Raw genomic sequence first — 20,932 nt, 5'->3', positions numbered from 1 at the left:
GTGAAAGCAAAATCTTACAACCAAAATATTGAACGAGAGTCTGATTGGGGTTTATCTGGTTTTCCCAGGTAGTCTATTATAATCTAGTTTTCAGCTTTCTCACTCTCAGTGTTTGAAATTATCAAACATTTCCTGTCCTTCTTATGCTGATTCTTAAAGTACAATTAATCATTGTTTCTTGGAATGTTAAAGATCTATTTCTCATCTATAAGAGTACCATCTAATATCTACTCTTGTGATAAAGGCCTGTTTGTTCATGGAATGCAGGATAGTTTTATCTTTTGGAAAGTAAATTGTCACATTTTAAATATTTGGGAAATATAATTTTCCTTTATATACCTTACTATTACCTCTGTGTTTAGGCTTGTAATTCTAGGTTTGGAGTTAAAAGCAAAATTATAAAATTATAATTTTTGTAAGCATGAAAAAATAGTCATGTTCTGAGAAGCATTGATTGTACTCTCAGTCTTTTTCTAGCTTGATGTGTTTGTCCTGAGAAAGTTGCACTGTTACAGAAAGTTACAGAGTGTAAAATGATTGGATGCTTTCTAGATAATTGAGAAATCTTGAGAGATCAGATGATTTTGATTTCAAAACAAATAGCTGATTGAGGCAGTTTTTCAACTGTTCTTCATTTTTTTCAGTCTTCTGAGAATTTCCTTAACAAAATTCATGTGTTTCCATTACAATCAAACATGATACATCTTAGGTGGTCAAGTTCCTACTCAAAATTCAGGCTTTTAGTGTGAAATGGCCTTATAGAATTTATTGGGGTCTCACAAATCATTGTTTATCATTTTAAATCTCTGCTTTTCCTGTGTTTTGAGTTGGTTGGGGTTTTTTACTATTTTCCAAGCTGGATATGACATGTCAACTTCAGGACTTGATTAGTTTTGCAATTGGAGATTAATTTGATGTAAACAGAACTATTCTGCTTTCCACCAGTTTTTTTTTTTACTTATTTCTGTTAGAATTAGAAGACACCATTGTCACTTGAAAATAATTATTTTAATCTGAAGGAACTCTGTATAAAGTATTTTATATCTTAAATAAAACCAATATTTTAATAATAAAGAATCTTGATAATTACTCTCAAGAATGAATCCGAGGCCTATTCATCAAAAGACTTTAAAAGTTTTCTTAAAGTGGATCTTCTTACATTAAAGGTATTTATCATTATTTTGTGACATTTTGTTATTTTTAAATCCCGAAACACATTTTATAGAAGAGATATTTGTGTTAATTTTACACTTTTGTTGGGATCTGGCCAAAGCTTCAACTGTTTTGAGTTTGCATTGGTTTTATGTGGTACTACTAGAAATCTATCTGTATCATCTCTTTGAACACTATGAAGGTACGAAGGGCATCATGGTTTCTGGAAAATTATGTTTGTCCCTTGCCTTACTTTCAACAACTTTCAGATTTTCTTTTACTGCATCTGAATTTCTCTTATGTTTTCCTTGAGTTTCTCACCTTCTGATGTTTGTTTCTTAGAGCTACCTTTTTCTTAAGTAGTAAAACTGTGCAGATGGATATAACAGATACTGCCTCTTGTGAATCAAAGTCTGACAGATTGTGTCTGTAAAAATGAAAACTAAAATTAACTAATTTGAATCAGCACACAGGAAGTTTAACATTGTTACCAACACATTTGGCATTAAAAAGTTGTGTCTAGTAGTCTTCACTATCAGATGCAAGATGGCTGGATCAGTCATTTTCTCAGTATGCAATACTGTATGTTGTTAATACTTCAGAAACTAATCCCTCAAGCATTATCAAAACAATGGACTTTTGAAAAATTTCCTGTTGATGAAATTTAAAGATTGCTTTATGTATTAGTCTCTGGAATCTAAAAGACAGTGTAGTTTATACTTTCATAGACTACAGCTAACAAATTCTCTTAATATTGGTCTGGGAGTGTGGGAAAAGAGTGGAAGATTGGCAAGGAGGATTGTAAATACTCTCAAGTGACTTGCAGCTGGGGATGTTAAAAATACATGTATCATAGTAATTGTTTTGGCCTCATGTGTTGGATGAGTAGAGCATCTGTGTTTAGATAACATAGGCCTGTTATAGACTATGGGGCTCTATTGAACACTTGAGATTCCTGCCTGGCTGTGGGAAAGATGAAAGCACATTGGGATATTGCACCCATGCCAATCCCTGAGATGTGGGTGGGACCTGCAGATTTGGTAATGCTTTAGCATGGACCAAGTCTCTGCAGTGCTTGGGTCCCTTCTTTTGTGCCCCTGCCTGAATGGTGCTTCTGGGGCCCAGGTGGCAAGGTAATGAAAACAAGCTTACTCTTTCCATTTCATCTTTGGTTTTGTGGTTGTTGCTACATCTGCTGTGCCAGCTCACACAGGTAGTATAGTTTATTCCTTTTGAAAATTGAAAATTTGTGAAGGTAATGTATTGTTCAACAATATGGTTTTATATAACTAACTACTTGGTCTTAATTTATATGAAAACATTGATAAGAAATTAATAGATTTTCAATGAGTTATGTTAGATTTTGTGTTATACAGTGACTAAGTGTAGTCTCTAATATATACACTATACTATTTAATGATAAAAATTTTGTATTTCAGAGATTCAGCCAAGGTGGTCATGCATTCGGCTGATGCATTTGCACCTGTGGCCTACCTTCATTTTTCAAAATTACACCTGGAGAATAAGGCAAGTAGGCTGCAAATATTCTTTTCCTTTAAAGCTATATGCATGCTTTCTAGTTGTGTTGTTTTGTCACAATTTGGAGTGAATCATCATATTCTCATATAGGTGTTACATTCAAATAACAATGTACATATTTAGCTGAATTTCAGAACATGCCCTTAGGAATGCTAAACACACTTGTGTCAAGTGAATGAGTGCAGGTAGCATATTTGTGTGGCTTTTTTCACCTCAAAACCTCAAGGTGTTCAGTCAGTGTGGTTCAGTGAAGCACATGTGCAACCTGGCTAGAAGAGCTGCACTGTAGAACACAATTGTATTAGGGAATGGTATGAACAGTATTGATTTGTTAGGAGGTGGCGTCTCTTTTTGATATTTTGGTTATAATGTGGATGATTTAAAACCTTGCTAACCTGTAACTGCTTGAGTTTTGAACGTTCTGGGTTTTGGTTTTTTCCGTATGAAAAATACACCGAATGAATGACTTCTAATCATGTGGAGATTATCTTGGTCAAAAATTTTAAAGGAATCATTATTAGTTCATTGGAATTAATTCTATTAATTTATGATTCTGTAGAAAGAGCAGAACAGGAATAGGAACTCTGGTGTTTTAAATGTTGAAGACTTTTCTGTGAGCAGAACTAAGGTCAAAACAGACAATATTTCATCACTTTTCTGTTTTTAATTTTATTGTTGTACAGTTTAAATGATTTTTTTTTCTTCCTGAGCCACTACAAGTATTAGTATTTTGTTGAAAATAGTGCATCATGGTTTTTCTTCTATTGTTGCAGTCATCTTTTTATAGCTCTTCTTAAGTCTTTCTGCACATTGATGATGGAAGTGCAGAAATTGTTACAGAACATTATTCTATTGGTGTCTCAAATTTCATGTCTCTTAAGCAACATTTCCTGCATGTCATTCAGTAGATCATGCCTTCCCCTCTTCCATCTCCTTTTCTTTTTTTTTAATTTTATTATTCCAAACTGATAAAATACCTCAGTGTTTTTCTTCCATGATGGCCCCCATTTTGTCTTGGAAAGTAAACTGTATTTCATCCTGTCAATTTCTAGTTTTGGGTTTCTTTCAAAAATAAAATATTAAATATTTGTATGGGAGACTGTGAAAAGGATATCAACTGTGTGAAACAAAACCAAATAAGCTGAATAAAGGAAAATTTGGGAATGTGGCATGGTGGAGAAGACAGATAATATATTGATATTTCTTTGGGGGCACTGACTTTATTGCTCATGGCAAACTTGATGCTAAAGTGCATCATATATCACTACAATGTGACAGGCTAGGGAAAATGAAAACCACAAAGGTTTACATAAATCAGAGGAAATATCATATTGAAATGCATAACATTTGATATAAGAATAAAGATTTTACTTTTATCTGTTCAGTAGCTCTTTTCTCCTTCTTATGTAGATGTTTTAGATTTGGTTAAAGCCTTACAGTTTCAGGCAGTGTTGTATTGTAGTAAATCGTATTTCCAATCCGTTGTAGACAAACCTGTCACTCTTTGCAAGGAGTAAGGTTTGCAGCAGCTTGCCCTGATTTTTGATACATAAACTAATGTATATTTAAAAGGAAAATAGTCTGACTTTTGCAAAAGCATTAATATCTTTTGGTTATAAATTATTTTATGTCACAGTAAAATAAGCTAAGTTTTTGAGAAGTTATAAATATGGGGAACCAGTCAGTCTTTCAGACCATAACTGTTAGCATCATTTAAATGCATAATAATAAAGGCATGCCTTCAAGATTGATATGCCTGTAGTATTGTACTTTTGTTCACTATTTGGTGCTTATAAGCCTGTGGAAAATTTTAAGTATCAGTTAGTATTCAGCACTTAACAGCCAATCCCATAATAATAAAGTACTGCAGGAAAAAAACTGCTTCAGAAGGACAACTAATTTTAGTTTGAGGCTTTCAAGGGATTACTGAAAATTGGGAAAAATAATACACTATTATGAACAATGTGTAAAAGTAGCCACTTTCATAAGCATTTTGTAGAAAATATTAACAGACTCCACAGTGAAGTGTAATTCCAACAAGTATTATGACATCAATTTTGTTATCATTTCTGTTGTAAGAAAAACATGTTTTTAACTGAATTGTATATTAATTTTGTCTTTTTTATTTGCCACAGGTCTTAATTTTACATTCCTTGAATTTACTTTTAAAATAATTTTGCAATTAGAGCTAGTGCACCTTGGTCTCTGCTGTCTTTCCTACTCTATATTGCATTTTCTTTAGCTAAATCTCTTCATGTTTGACTACAAAGCCCGCCTAGAAATTTGGTTTAGATTGTTTCTGGCAGAAAAATGAGCCCTTTTGCCTAGGGGAATATAGCATTGAACGCACTGTTCTGGTTTAATATATTTCTCTGCAACTTCAACATATTTTTTGCATAATAATTAAAGCTTTTTTTAAACACACCCACTTTTCTTTCATAAATAGTGATACAGAAAAGGCTAAAGAGATAAATACTATATTTTGTTATTAAAAGTATTTTAATATGATAAACAATTTTTGTAGGCATTTTACAAAAAACATTAAGAATAAAAAGAATGGTAATAAAACACTAATGCGCAAAATTTGGAAATGCCTCTTTTACTTCAGGATGAAAAACAAGGTCACCACTATAATATAGATACTAAGTTTCATCAATATTTTACTTTGCCAAGGTAGTCACTTCATACATTTAAAATGTAGAATGGTTTTTCTTGTGGGAGACAATTTCTGAAGCATATTCTAGAATCTTTGAATTAGGTGTATTGGCCTTCTACTCAATAAAAATTAAATTCTGAGTATTTTCCATTAGGAAAAATATAACTGTGAAATTTTTGTTTAGTTTGTCAGCACAATGAACTTGCTTTTACTTTCTGCTATATTCTTTTACTTTATTGTATTGGCTTTGTAAAGATCAGAAACAGAAATTAATGCTGTTAGAGCTTCTGCTGATGGGAATATACTTCTGATGTAGTGAACATACTAGCTATTGTTCATGCTTCCACATTTGCTCTTTCCCGCATTTAATAATGAATACTTTGTTTCCGAGTTCCAGTGAGCAGGAGCACACACATATCTAACAATACAGCATGGGAAACTGCAGCCCTTAAGTTTGAATAGTCCAGAATTAGACGGAATCATGTAGTTTTCTTTCTACACTTCGCAGAAGAAAGGAGCCTGTTTGCCTATAAGAGACACAGAACTCATGCCTGCTGCTGCCTGCTGCTGCTTTTTCTTATAATGGATCATTGCATTGTATTACCTATTATAAACTGATATTGTATTTTCCTGTTTGTAAAAGATCTTGACCTTGTAGCTGGAACACATCTCAGAAGTGCAAGCGGTTTGCCCCTGTTAAATGGCAGGAGATCTGTTACACAGGTCATTTTGGAGAAGATTTTTAAAACACATGTTGAGTTCTGTGACTTGTATACTTGTAAATTTAGAAAAGGTTTTCAGGAGATATTTGTGTGCCATGTGAACTAAAGGCACGCAATCCTACAGGTTATTGTAGCCTTTTCCTGTCCAGTTCCTCCTTATTTTAGTTAGTCTACATTTAGAACTTTAGCTGTAGAATTAGACTTTGTCAGTGATGTCAGGGAAAATAGGAGGGAGTTTCAAAACATGTTTTGTTTATGGCCTTATGGGTAGCATTTTTTGAATACTTTGTCATCGTTGAACAATACTTCTCCTGAGCAACTTTAGTTTCCCTTCTGCATCATAAGAATATAGATAACTCTTGTAGTTTTGTTTTCAGAACTTGATAACAAATACCACAAAACTTTTTTGTGCTCTGATTTATTTCAAACACTAAGATAATAAATAAAGGATTTTCTTTTCTACTCTATTTTCTTTCAGATTCAGTCCAGTTCTCTGAGAAAAGATAATTTTTTAGTTCTCTTTTCACAATGAAGATACTTTATTTGAAAGTATTTTAGCATAAAGGACATTCTTTCCTATGATTCTGTACATTGTACTCAAAATAATGCAAGATTCATGTGATCCCTCTCATTATATTTATTTCAAGAAGTTCTGTTATCAAGGTACATCACAAAGAATAAAGAGATTATCATAATCTTTTGTCTTCTGAGCTCCCTGCTCCACTGTATTCTCACTGCTGCTCAGTGGGAGAGTTATCAGTTTTAGAATTGTGTTGTGATAGGTTTTTATACCAGTTTCTGTAGCAGAGAATGTAAGCTTTTTAAAAAGACAATCTGTTGTTTTCATAAAAGACCACTGCATGGAATTTCAGCTATATCAGTCAAAGTCCTAGCTCCAAGGCTTTTTCAACAGGAGAATTTGGATCTTGGAACACTTGTGCATTTGCTTAACTTCATTCTGAGCACACTTGCATCAATGACATGAGTTATGTGAATATAGTTAAGTGTATGCATGCATGCAGGCTCTGATCCAAAATTAGGTTGGTATCACAATGTACAGTGGGTGTGGGAGAAACTGTGTAACAAATGGGAAAATATATTGCTTCTGTGAAGTAACATGAAAATGTTATGCGATAAAATAGGTTCTGTAAGATTTAATTAAAATGTCATTATAGCAAGCTTGATTTTTTTCTTTTTGAAGTGATGAGAATATTATTCAGGGAAAGTTACTCTGTTTCTGACAGTCTATAAGTTTTAGCTTCTTAGATTACTTCCTCTATTGAGAGGAATGGATGATCCAACATTTGTATAGATTTAAATATAGCTACTAAACAGAGTATGGTAGCTCTGCTTAGGCTGGCATTGAGCCTGTTGTTCCTTGGGTGCCAGGTTCCACACTTAATACTTCTGCTGTGGCCTGGACCTGTGCTGCTGTGGGATGTGATTGATAACCGATGTTTTTGGAGCCTTGAATGAGTCATTGTGATGTACCATAGCCATTGAAATCAACAGACATCCCAAATTTTTTTGCAGACTTTGCATCTTGTAAGAGATCTCTGATATTTCACAATAATTTCAAAAAATTTTGTATTTGTATCTGTAGATCTCTTCAAAGGTGATGATATAAATCTTAATAAAAGTGAGTAAAAAACTGGCAAGCTGGAACTTTTTCCTTTCCAGTTAACTTTTTCCCTTCTGATGGATTTTTATGGCATAGTGAAGTTAAAATTCAGGTGATGTAAAAACAAAACCCAAAGTATCAGTGTAGTGGCATCATTCACATCACCATGTCTGTGCCTGCTTACTAGGGGCTAGGACCAAGAGGTGCCAACTCTGCATGTATTACATTAGAACTCCCCTGAATGCCCGTGCTACAATGCAAATTGATTTTTTCATGGTGGATGCTATGAATTGCTCTGTGAAAATGATTTATTTATTAAAACAACAAAACATTTGCAAGAAGCAAGTGGTAGCACTTCTAGCATGTGATGCTGCTACACAGTCTGTATATTTCCATTAAGTCATATCTTGTAGATAAAAAAAAATAACAAACTTTTGAAACAATTTAATTTCCTTGGTTCTTGTAGCTTAAACCATCTTAAGATCTTTTTCAATTACAGATTTGTGTTCCTGCTTCTTTATTTTTTTAAGTTATACCCGAAGACTTAGGAGCAATCAGGCATCCCTCTAGGTAATGGCAAGATGCACCCACTGATGGCAGTAGTCAAAGGTGTAATTCAATGGGTGGGAAATGGTACAGATGCTGCTGGATGCTTCTCTATTGTAATGTTGGAATGCGTGTCATGTTTGTGCTAAATTGCAGTCTTTGTCTGGGCTATTATGTTACATCTTCTTGACTTCTTTTAACCTCTGAGGTACAATTGATTCAAGTAAAGTAGATTATTGCCTTGACTTTCATGTGTTTCTTGGAGGAATGAATAAAATGAAGTCCAATCAAAGAACATCAACCCCTCTTAGATAATAGGCTTAGTGTTTACAGTGCTTATAAAACTACCTATGACCTCTTTCAGAGTCAGCAGAACTGAGTTTTCTCTCACAGATAATGATCTTTTTGTAATTTAACCTTTTCTTAAAATTTCCAAATGTACTTCTTTAACTTAACTGGATCCTTTTTCACTTCATTGAAGTCAAATATTGATGTAAGGGTTGAGTTATCACAGAGTTCTCATGCATACTACAGTTTTCTGCCTTTATTTTTCTGACTTTTTTTTGATTAAAATGAAGAGAAATATTTAAAGTTGCAATAAGATAGGTTTTATTTTCCACAGGAAAGAAAAAAATACAATAAAATTAAATACAATAGCTATTTCACTATATAATGTTAATGTTCTTTTTTGATGACATTTTGCACGGAACATTTATCAGCTAAAGGAATATTCAGAAGTTTCTAATCACTATTAATGATTGTCAAAGGTTTCATATTTTGTCAATTTGTTATCTTGCCTTATCTGGATTTATTATAATTTTTGTGAATTTGGTATTTAAGAAGCCTTCAGTAAAATGCATAGTTTAGACACTACATGAAATTTGAGATCTTTGGGAAGAAATTTAATTGATAGAATCTGGCATTACAGCATGCAGTGGTTTGATTAGTGTTTCTAGGTAAATTCTGTCATAAGCCATACTGCTTTTAGATAGACAAGTGGTATTACCCAAGCTAGGGGTCCAAAAGTCAATGTGCTCTGCAGATTAGGCTGTTTGGAAAATCAGATGGGAGAGGGTAAGGGTTCTGATTGCTCTAAAATTAAAAAGCAAACAAAAAAACCCCACAAAAAATGTGTGCTGTAATTATGTCAAAATGTAATGAGCACTGAATTGTTAAAGACTGGTCAGTAAGCACTCTGCCTGTGTATTTTGCTTTAAAAGGTGCAGTGGATAGTTTTCTCTTCCTGGTCCTGAGAGAGCATTTGGAAAGAATTATTTTCCTTCCTTGTCAAGAATTACTTCAATGTATAGATCTTGGGAAATGCATTTTTCCATTATCACAACTCTTATCAAAGTGTTTGATGGAAAGGATAGTCTTGGTGAGATAATAGAAAGAGATTTTTTTTACATGGACTGCCTTCATTCATTGTTCCAAAAAGTTTTAAACTTTCTCATTAGTCTTTTGCTCTATTTCAAGTATTTGATACAAAGTTAATTACAAAATTATTTCTTTTGTGCTTTTGTTCCATTGCTCACTTAGTTTATACTATTTTTTTGAAAACCTACTTGTATATAATTGTGGGATACCATTTCTTCATAACAGTATTCTTTCTGTCTTTATTCTTGGGTCTCATCATTTTTCATATCTGCTGTCCTCAGTTACTAAGTCTGCCTTTTTCTTCCATTTGGTATATCAACAGGAGTACGTTGTGTTTTACCAGTTCTGCAATCTAATGGGAAATCCTAATGCTATTATTTCGTGAATTGTTCTAAGATATGTATTTGTTGAACTATAGTATTTTTTGTAAGTTAAACATGTATTTGAATGATAAAATGTTCTGATTTCATACTGCTTGGCATGGTATTTATTTGCTTATTTTATAATGTTTGTCTCAAGCAGGAAGAATCCTTGGGTACTTTTGTGGTCAGTAGCTGTTCTTGTGAGATAAGCTGTACGGATGATTATATTTTTCCTTCATCAGAAGATTATGAACCACAGAAAAATATTCCAGTCATCTGGAAGACTTTGAAACATAAGTCTTTGGATTTCAGTGAGTTTTGCACGGTTTTTTAAAAAAATGAGATAAAAAGATTGTTTCATGCAGGTGAAATATCTTAATTACTATACTCCTGAAAAAAATGTGCTTGACCTGTAGTAATTAGTCTGAAAAGAGAGATCCTACTGATGATAATCAACAGATCTATAGTAGTGAAGCATTTCAATTTAGTTTACAGGAGCATAACACATTATTTTTTCTTTCTTTCTCTCTCTCTTCCTTTCTCTCTCCTCCTCCTGGAAATATTGCAACATTTCTGTTACACTGCATACATGGGTGGGTAAACTTCCTAAAGGCTAAGTTTCACAGCTAACAGTGTTTGGGTATAGAATAGTATTTAGGTCTTTGGTATTTCTGGAATATGGAGACGTGCCTGGTGGGCTTTAAAAATATCTAAACAAGTTATGCATTTGCAAAGATCGTCAGAACCAGGTTAAGCACCTAACTTCCAGTAAAATTTGGCATAGTAGTTTGAAAATCTGTTTTTATGCCACTTGAATACTTTTGAAAATTTTAGTTTTTCAGTGTCACATCTTGTGCCAAGTCTGTAACCAAACAGGTCGAGAAATTGTAAAAGATCAGCAAAAATGGAAAGGAGGAGAAAAAGTACTGAAGTTCTCAGCTAATGTGCTACTTGCATGCATATTTTGTGAAGGCAGTGTTGGAGAAGGATTTGGGAGCTCTGCTCCTTGAAGCCTTACTTTTATATCTGTTTGTAAATATTTTTGAAGATGGTTTTACAATTTGTCAGTTTCTGTTCTTTTGAAGTTCTTCTTTAAACAATTTAAAATGTATCCTTGGTTAATCTGAAACCTTTCATTGTTATAATCATAGTTCTTTTCTTCATTTCCCATAGCTAAGACACTTCAAAATTCAGGAAAATCCCTGAGTGGTTACCAGTGGTTTTCAGGTATCACTGCCCACTTCCATCCATCAAAGGATAAAAATGCTCAAGATGCAGCACGGGAAGCATTTTCTTCTCTCAGAGGTGCTTTATTCAATTAATACATTATCTGCTGTCACTGAATGTGTTTTTAATATGATCTTAAGGAAGAATCTGTTTTTCATGTGATTTTATAACTTTATAGGTTGTGGTTGTTGGTGTGCCATCTCCTTTTGCATTTGATTGGAACCTTTGATAACAAGACTGCCAGCTTTAATATTTAACACTTCATAATTTCACTGACTTTGAAGGCCCTGGAAAGCCAGAGTAGTGTTCATATCACTGTAAAAACTCTATTTGCACAGTACTTGCTCACTTTATAGCATTCTTGACATATCTAGTGTGTGTATGTATGTGTGCTGTAGATACTGTCTACTTGCTAAAACACATTTGTAGCTTCCATAATTTTAAATTAAGTTTTCTAGAAAGCTGATATACATTTTGGCATCTAGGATTAGGTCAGTAGCAGTAAATCTCATTTATATTCCTAATGTAAAGGCAAAATTGCTGTCTTGGGGATCATGAAATCCAGGTTCCTTACAAGATTCTGATGGGGTTTTTTTCTCACATAAAGTGTTCATGTTTTTGTTTTGTATTTTTTCATTGCAGTTTAAGTAAAGTATGGTTGTACAGGCTTCTTTTCATTCACAAAAATGGAAATAATTTTTAGTATCTAAATGGGTAAACTCATATTCTTTTTTATGAATTTACATGAGATGTTGTCCTAACATATCTTATATTTTTGCATGTCCAGCTGAGTATTCATGATTGAATATAGGATGGTAAAGAAACCCTAGAATATTTTTTCAGAAGCAAAGTTATACTTGGTAGAAGGTCATTAAGGTAGTTTTTAATTGTTTGGAAATCAACAAGGTGGAGATGATCAGACTTTTACAGAAAAAGACAATAGATTTTAGTGTAAATCCGCATGTCATCTGTAAAGTGAAGCAAGAGGGTTTTGCAGTCTTTTTTTTTTTCTCATTATATTTGAATGGAAGTTAGCTTGTACAAACATTATGTAATTTTGCCTTAGCATCTGCCAAAAAACTTTTTGTCTGACTAGTGCGGTAGCCTGTTGCTTTCAGCAGATTACTTGCATTACCTGTGTGATGGTAAGGAAACAAAGTAGTTTTCTGATCCTTTGCAGAAAATTTCAGTTCTCATGTTTCTTTTAGTTATTCTTTTGGAAGTGGGTGTGGAAACTGAATGAATTAATGGTTCTGTCATGACAAACAAAACAGTTTGTTTCTGAGAACTTAATCTGCAAATGTGCACAAGGCTTTTTCTGAACATGTATTTAGAATCTGTATAGCAGTTCAGCTTCACTGTAGTGAGAATGGAATAAGCACAGTACTTTTAAGCTCTTTGAACTTCTAAAGTGAATGTGTCTGGAAAAAAGATTTGGAAATGGAAATTTCTTACTAGACGCTATGAAACGTTCTGTAGAATGGATGGAATTCTATTAAGTCAAGAATGGGAGGGAATGCAGTGTATTGCTGTTTAGACATTTCTTTCCTTAAACTCTTATGTTAAACATTTTTTAGATATGATTGGAAGATGACAAAGATTGCTTCGCTTTATATAATATAAAGTAGCTGTGGTTTAGTTGTACCATGGCAAAGTTTCATAAGCTGAAGGAAACTGTGCATTTTTATTACATCAAAACAGGCTAAAGTTCTTAAATGCTACTTCCTATAGACAGTTTGGATCCTGTATTTTGTGGCTCTCAGCTAAGGATTCTGGATAACCCCTTAATAAAAAACAAGCAAAAAGACCCCAACAAAACAAAAAGCCAACCAACCAACCAACCAACCAACCAACCAACCAAAAACAATCAAAATCTGTACTTCAGTCAGTGTAAACTTTTGGGGCAATTCTACTTAAGTAGAGATGAGTCTCACCTGATCATATTCTGTAAATTATTAGAAACCATGAATGGCTTGAAATTCAACAGAAAGTCTGTAAGGTTTCCCTGTATAACCAGGACAGATGCATGAGAATGCAGGGAATCTGTTTCAGGTCCTGTCCCTGAGAAACAGAAGCTGTTGTGAAGAGCCCAAGAGTTCATCATGTATGCCTTTCTACTAGAGAAAGTGTTTTGGGAATCAATTTTATTTTGATTATAAGCTGGGGAAATTTGTTTCCCACCATTCTTCTAAGTAATGCAGGGAAAAAGGGATAGTACTTTTACTTAGGAGATATTTTTAAAGTAAAGGTAGGAATTATGAATTTATCCAAATCATTCCCGTCAGCTTGCTCTGTGTCCACAAATTAGACTTAGTTTGTTGGCTCATATATTTTAAATTTAGAGTGAGGATGCTTGTGTGTGCAGAGGTATGTATCAGTTGATTGAGGGATTTTTTCCCCCTCTAGTATTTCATATAATGCTGCACAGCTTTTAGCTGCAGACCTTTCTTCTTGACTAAATTGGTGGCTGGAAATTCAGAAATTGTCCTTGTTTTCTCCTTAAATGTGTGACCAAACTAATCTTAATGAAAGTGTGCAAAATCCTGTACTGTCTTTAAAAGCACTAAAAAGTTTAACACAAAAACTATTTCTTACTAAGGTGACAACCTTCAGAGATTGTCTTTATACCCTTGTACTTCTCAACTTAAAAACAAATGTATGAGTATATATACATGTGCACACTGTAACATTAAAGGGCAAGATGCCTGAAATTGCACTGAGAACAACTTTACATGGCTTATTTAAATTAGGTCACAGAGTATTCTCTTATTGTATATGTTCTATATTCAGAGAAGATTTTGTCTTCATTTAGTTTCTATTGCTCATGAGCTACAAAAGGGACACTGCAGAGCTGATGACATATCTGGTTATGTGGTTGACTATATGAGAGTAATACATTCTCTCTGAGCACTATGTTTGGAGTATTCTATGCATACACATTCACATGATCTTGGTTTCTCATTATCTCTTCTTTAGCTGTCTGCTTGAGCTTTCCTCTGCTCTCATCTTTCCTTCATTTCTCCTGTGACCACTTCTGTTTCCTGTTGTCTGTCTTGCCATTTATAATTCTTTGTTTATGCCGAGATTATTATTGCAGTGAGAGTTCTTAAAAACAGCTTAGACAAGCTTCCCTCTGGAATGGCATATAAATATTTGATCTTTTTCTTGAAGATGGCTATTGTCCCTTCCATTTCTGTATTTTTGTGATTCAAAATCCTTTGTAGATTACTAGCTGTCACAGAATGAACACCCCACCCCAAGCCCGCCCAAGCCAATCAAATTTATGGCTACAAGTAATTCAGGCTGTAACAGATCTACATGCATGAATGCATGATGTGTTTTCATGGGACAAAAATTCACCATTGCTCAGAATATATAAAATTTATTTTGTAGTCTACTTCTGGAAAACTAACATGAGAAAGAATATAATGAAAGAAAGAAGTATTAAATGGAGAATGGTAGCATATTGCAAGATCTTCAGTCATGTTTAGACGACAGTTAGGTTATTGCCAGTTGGTTTGCTGAACAAAACTAGAATGCCTATGCTGTCTTTCTAAATACATTTACAATATTCTGTCTTTAACAGCTATTTTTTTTCCCTGCAGCTAATTTGACTTCAGAGGGATTGAAACTGAAGGATATTATTTTGGTTCATCTATATATAAAGAGCATGAAAGATTTCAGTGTTATAAACTCAGTTTATGTGACAGAATTTGATTTGTGTCCACCAGCAAGGTAGGATTAGACTACTGCTATAGTATATTTATGATGCACTGTAATAGACTGAATTATTGTTGCCATATTTGTGAAGCATTTTGCCAAATGTTTGTGTCTCACAAGAAGAAGAGTTTTGCTGTCTTTTGGAGTATTAACATCACAGCTGCTCATGTCAAAACTACTAGGGTTAGAAATTCCTGCTTTAATATATACCATAAGGTTTACAAATGCCCCCCCCCATATGGACTTACAGAAGGATCATACATGGTTTGCAAGTCTTAGTTGTTTTTGACTTGATTGAACTGACAACTGTTTGTATTGCTGGGATTTTATTTGCTTTTCTTTTCTGTTTGCATCCCTTGACCTTGGCAGTGCTTCTCTGAATGCAACCCAGGATATCATCAAACCTCTTTATCACAAGGGCGCGTTGTTGGCTCATGTTCAAGTTAGTGTCCATCAGGACCCTCCAGTCCTTCTCTGTAATGCTGCTTTTGAGCCAGTGGGTCCACAGAATATACTGGACCTTGGGTTTGTTCCTCCCCCAGGTGTAGGACTTGCAGCTTCTCCTTGCTGAACTTCATCAAGTTCCTGTGTGCCTGTTTCTTCATCCTGTCAACCTCCATGTGGATGGAAACTTGCCAAGGATACACTGCCCCATCATGCCGATTATGAATGAAGATGTTGAATAGGAGTGGGCCCAGTATAGCCTCCTGGTTGTTCACCTGTGAGACTTTGTGTCACTGATCCCCCCCATTGGCCGTGGCTGTTCAGCCAGTTTTCACTCCACCTCATTCTCTGCTCATCCAGCCCATGCATCAACAATTTCTCTACTAATGTGTTACAGGAGAAAGTGTCAAAAGCACTACTGGAGCCTTACTGCCAGGATTAAGTCTTCCTAAAAGTGATGAGGTCTGGAACCTTCTAGGTCTTTGTGACAAATGTTACTCACTTTGTTCTATTTATTTTGTTAGATACTAAAGCAACATTGTTATCTGAGCAGTTGCTTGGGATTTACGTCATAGGATACTGACAGTTATTTCAAAACTATATTTAGTCTGTTTCTTTTCTTCCCCTGCCTATATCCACTTGGCTCTGGTTGAAGACAAACACTGAATTAGAAGGATGTTTGGCTCAATCCAATCTGATTGTTCTTTATATCTTGTATTTCCCTCAGATAATGACATTAAATGGATAGCTTAGCTGCACTTCCATGTTCAGCAAGAATTCAAGTATGAAAAGAAATTACACTGATGATAACACTTTAATTCATAGATACACAAAGCATAGTTTTTTCAATATGTGTTGTACAAAATCTTCTATGTTGCATCCAAGTCTACGTCTGACATAATGGAACTGCTTGGTGGTCTAGGTGTGTACTATGTGATTCCTGTGTTATTCGGGTGTAGTGGGTTTGTTTTCTGTTGGAAATTTGATAAAAAACACCTAGCCCATGATTTTTTTTGTTTTTTAAAAAGATGTGTGTTAAAACTAATTTTCTGTTTGTATTTTTTATTGCCTTTGTCAAAATGGCTTATTTTTGCAGTAATTTGTAATTTTTTACAGTAATTTCTTATGCTTCTGAGATAATATGCTGAGAATGCAGAACTGATGTAGCTTGAGAAATTTCACTTGAATCATAGGTTAATACAGGTTGCAAGGGACCTCTGGAGGTCATCTAGTCTAATCCTGCACTAAAAGCAGGGTCAACTCCGTGGTCATACCTCTTTTCTTCATATTTTTAAAACCAACTGTTCAGCAACTTTCTAATGAAAAATCCTATATTTTATATTCTTACTGCAGAATATGAAGTGTAATAGAGGCTTGTGAATTTTAAGTATAGCAAGATAAATAGTTCAAAGACATTGTTAAGATAATCATCACATTCCACTACACTGCCTGTGTGTCAGACCCAAAGCAAGCAGAGAGAGGCTTCTTCAAGATGCTGACTGTAAGCCAGGATTATTAAATCAGAGAGAAATGGGAGTGTCTGCTCTGTGTGCCTTCAGAGGAGATATTTAATCCCAGCTGCAAACTATACAAAATTAGTCTCCACTCCTACATGTTGTAGGTTCTCTTTATAGTGCTCAACTTCTCACAATTTAACTTTCATTTCTTATGACTGCATGTTTTAGGCCTCCGCATTTGTATAGCCAGCTACATTTCCTTCCATCAGTAAAATAAAAGGTAGAAAGATTAGAAAGTTGCTGGAAAATGACTTTTTACTTTTATTTTTATGGAGCAAACAGTTTTCAGAGCATCATAGAATATCCTGAGTAGGAAAGGACCCACAAGGATCATCCAAGTCTGACTCATGATCCTGCATAGGACACGTTAAGAGTCACACGCTGTGCCTGAAAGCATTTTCCAAATGCTTCTGGAGCTCTGTCTGGTTGGTGCTGTGACCCCTTCCCTGGGGAGCCTGTTCCAGTACCCAAACTCCCTCTGGGTGAAGAACCTTCCCATAATATCCAAGCTAAACCTCCCCGACACAACTTCATACCATTCCCTCAGTCCTGTCACTGTCACCGCAGAGAAGAGATCTGTGCCTGCCCCTCCTCTTCCCCTCACAAGGAAGCTGTAACTGCAGTGAGGTCTCCCCTGAATCTCCTCCAGTGACCAAGTGACCTCAGCTTCCCATCAAGGCCCTTCGCCATCTTTGTTGCCCTCCTTTTGGTGCGAACACTTTATACCTTTCTTATACTGTAGCACCCAAATCTGCCCCCTGCACTGGAGGTGAGGCTGCCCCAGTGCAGAGCAGATGGGGCAATCCCCTCCCTTGCCTAGCTGGCCATGCTTTGCCTGAGGCACCCCAGGACATGCTTGGCCCACTTGGCTGCCAGGGCACTGCTGACTCATGTTCAACTTGCCATCAACCAGGGTCCTCAGGTCCCTTTCCACAGCACTGCGTTTATGTTGCATATTTGTCTATGTTGCATTTTGTCCTGAAGAAAAATTATACAGCAGTTTGCATGGTTGCATCATTGCATTATGTACAGAGGCCTGGTTGTGGAAGTTCTTACAAGCGGCATGCTGGAAGCACTGACTCGGGTGTGGATCTGCAATAAATTTGCAAAATTGTCCTGAAAATTTACAGCCCAAGCAGAAAATCCATTCATCCATGCTTATGATGATGGTAATGAGGAAAAACTACTATATTTACATGTGGTAGGTGAGGATAAAAATAGTTTTCTTGGAAGAAATAAGCAAGATGGGAAGAATTTTATAAGGCTGTTACATGATATGTAAAGAGAACAAGTGATTTCTTGTTGGATTCCTGCTGGGAGCTAAATGACTTTTCTATGCATGGACTGCAAATATAATTATTTTTCAGGCTTTGAAATGTTGATTTCCCTACATAGACCTCAACCCACCCCCCCGCTTTTTAACTGGCCACATGCAACACACGTCTGTCTGTTCATCAAGGCTATCAGTCTTCCTTGGAGGAAACAGAAGTGAACTTTATAAATGAATGCTTAAGTAGATTTTGAGTCCTGTCATATGTAGGTATCTGTCATGCAACTTAAAGTATAGCAGAAAAATATGCTAGTATTACAAATAACCTGTGAAAAGTTGTAAAGGAACTATAAGCTGCTGCTTTTTAGAAAACTTTGACACTGTCTCTTGGCAGCCTCAGTCAAATTCAGGAAGTGTGGACTGGGTAATTGGACAGAGAGGTGGATTGAGAACTGCCTGAATGGCAGATCCCAGAGGGTCATAATCAGTGGCAGTTGGTGACCTGACCCTAATAGTGTGCAGTGCCTTGGATGAAGGTGCAGATCCCTTCAGCAAGTTCACTGGTGGGGCCAAGCTGGGAGGAGTGGCTGATATCCCAGAGGGCTGTGCAGCCCTGCAGAAGGACTTGGACAGTTTGGAGAGACGGGCAGAGAAGAACTTTCTGAAATTCAACAAAGTCAAATGACCCTGCACCTGAGGAGGAATAATCCCATGTACCACAGGCTGCAGACTGAAGTGCTGGGAAGCAGCTCTCTGGAGAAGGACCTGGGGGTCCTGGTGGACAACAAGCTGTGTATGAGGAGATAACAGTGTTAATGCTAGCAGGTTATTGCAATACTCTAACTTTTTTTATATGGTCTTGGCAAAATTTCTTAAGATAATGTCAAAAAAAAAAAGGGGAAATAAATGCTGGAAGTTGGTTCAAGCAAACTTCTGTTTGAAAAGAAAAATTGTCTGTTGTTTTCAGAGTATGTGTGGAAACACTGTTACCTGATGGAGTGCTGTTTTGCATTGACTGCCTTGTGCATAAGTATGACATGGCAACAGATGATGTAGCACATGATGAAAAGCTGGTCATGCATGTACAGAGCATTTCCCACTGGGCACCTGCCAGCATAGGACCTTACAGTCAGTCCATCAAGGTAAGAATTTAGTTACTTCATGTGAAATGTATGGCCCTTTACTGAAATGAGTATAGTTATAAAGTCACTTTATCTCTCTTCATTCTTTCTATGTGCAAAAGAAAATGTGTTGAAAAAACCTCCAGCATTTTGAATTTATGTTTTTAAAACTTGTAGACAACTTACCTCTCATCAGTTCTTCATTTTGTGATAATAAAACTGGTTGAATTATGCTTTTCAGAGAATCTCAAGAGCAGCATACTTCTGTTGTATATTATAATTAGACAAAAAACCTGTTATACATATACTTTTATAATCTGCCTAGAATATAAGCAGAATTTAGGAACAGCTGAGGATATTTCGGTTTCCTTGTTAAAGCTCAAACTTTTTTTATAGGTAGAGTCAATCCTAAAATGCTTATTTAATTAAATTCTTTTTGAGGCTTGAGGTGCTGCTTAACCATTTAAAAAAACATCAAGGTTGAAGAACTGTTCTATTTTTCAAAATAATAGCAAACTGAACAAAATATTACATACTATTTGGAATAATAAAAAGGAGGCAGTAAAGCATCATGGAAAAGGGGACCAAAAATGTGCATTAAAAAAATTCTCTTAATCTGGTACTTTCTGTCCAGCTAGTACTATTCTGATAATTTATAAACTGTCTCAACCTTTTCTGTTGCAGAAAATACATACCTATCTTGCCAATACTCTACTTGTGTAATACATTGTCCAGTGTTGTGCAGACTGATTTAAGCAAGACTTTCTGACATCTGTTTAAAATGCCTGAAATATTTTTGAGTCTGCAAATCTAGTATAATGGCCATGCAATTATACTTTGTTTTGTCTTTGTACTTTTTACAGAAAAACTCAGGAACAGTATTTTGCTTCAGAAGCTCATGTGGAGTATCTTTTATTTTCAGGAAGAAATGTTGTTAGATTACTACTGTATGAATCTTGTTCTTACAGGAGGGTGGGGTTTTATCATCTCTCTGTATCAGTTTTTCTTGAGAAAGCAGGAGTCAGTTTATTAAACTTTGTTCCATTCAGACTTACACTTTAATGATCATAATGATATCATATCATGCATAATCCTTCAAAGATTAAAATTAATGAGCTTTGTATCTGTTATTTGGAGAAATGTCTCTTACATTGCAACTGATCTCCATGTCCTGGAACTGCCATCAACTAAATTCAGAAAAGTGTATCAATTGAAAATTGCTTCAGTAACCCAGTGAAAAATCTCATGTTGCAATTGTCCATAAGCAGGTGCCAGATTTTGTGGTGCTATGGGACAGTCACTATACCCAAAAAAAAGTTCGTATCTCTTCAAATATAAGGTAACCAGTAACACTGGTCATCAATTCAGACATTAAGGAGAATTTCTCAGTGGTGTTTTTGTTTTACTTTATTTTTTTTTCTACCCTCAGAGAAAATTTTCATTAAGCAACATTGTTTTCCCTTGTAGAGTAAGATAAGTAGTTTTACTTTTAAAAATTACCACAGGAGTAAAGTAAGAGTAATGAATAGCTGTACCTCTGCTAGAGGATCACTCACTTGTTGTCCTTTACAGCTGTGTTCTGTCTCTTGTCTACAAACACCTGTAGAGGGAATTGGTAGTATACACAGCAGCCATATTTTCTTTTCTTTGCCAGATTT

At 35.2% G+C, this 20,932-nt stretch overlaps 1 protein-coding gene across 8 annotated transcripts in view; it reads left to right on the top strand.

The window, feature by feature from the left end:
• Positions 1-20,932, top strand: part of DPH6 (diphthamine biosynthesis 6) — a 194,660-nt gene that overhangs the window by 64,666 nt on the left and 109,062 nt on the right. For 6 of the 8 annotated variants that reach the window (XR_010364521.1, XM_064424098.1, XM_064424101.1 and 3 more), the window contains 5 exons: positions 2,592-2,679; positions 10,133-10,286; positions 11,149-11,280; positions 14,808-14,937; positions 19,121-19,295. Coding sequence is in view for 7 of the 8 variants with exons in the window: in XM_064424098.1 (XP_064280168.1) it covers positions 2,592-2,679; positions 10,133-10,286; positions 11,149-11,280; positions 14,808-14,937; positions 19,121-19,295 (679 nt within the window). In the remaining variant the exon portion in view is untranslated. The remainder of the gene's footprint in view (positions 1-2,591; positions 2,680-10,132; positions 10,287-11,148; positions 11,281-14,807; positions 14,938-19,120; positions 19,296-20,932) is intronic. The other 2 variants (XM_064424099.1, XM_064424102.1) reach the window with 1 other exon arrangement.

Source organism: Passer domesticus, chromosome 6, assembly GCF_036417665.1.
Source record: "Passer domesticus isolate bPasDom1 chromosome 6, bPasDom1.hap1, whole genome shotgun sequence".
Lineage (NCBI taxonomy): Eukaryota > Metazoa > Chordata > Aves > Passeriformes > Passeridae > Passer > Passer domesticus.
The sequence above is the reverse complement of the archived record's forward strand: the minus strand, read 5'-3'. Positions and strand labels throughout refer to the sequence as shown.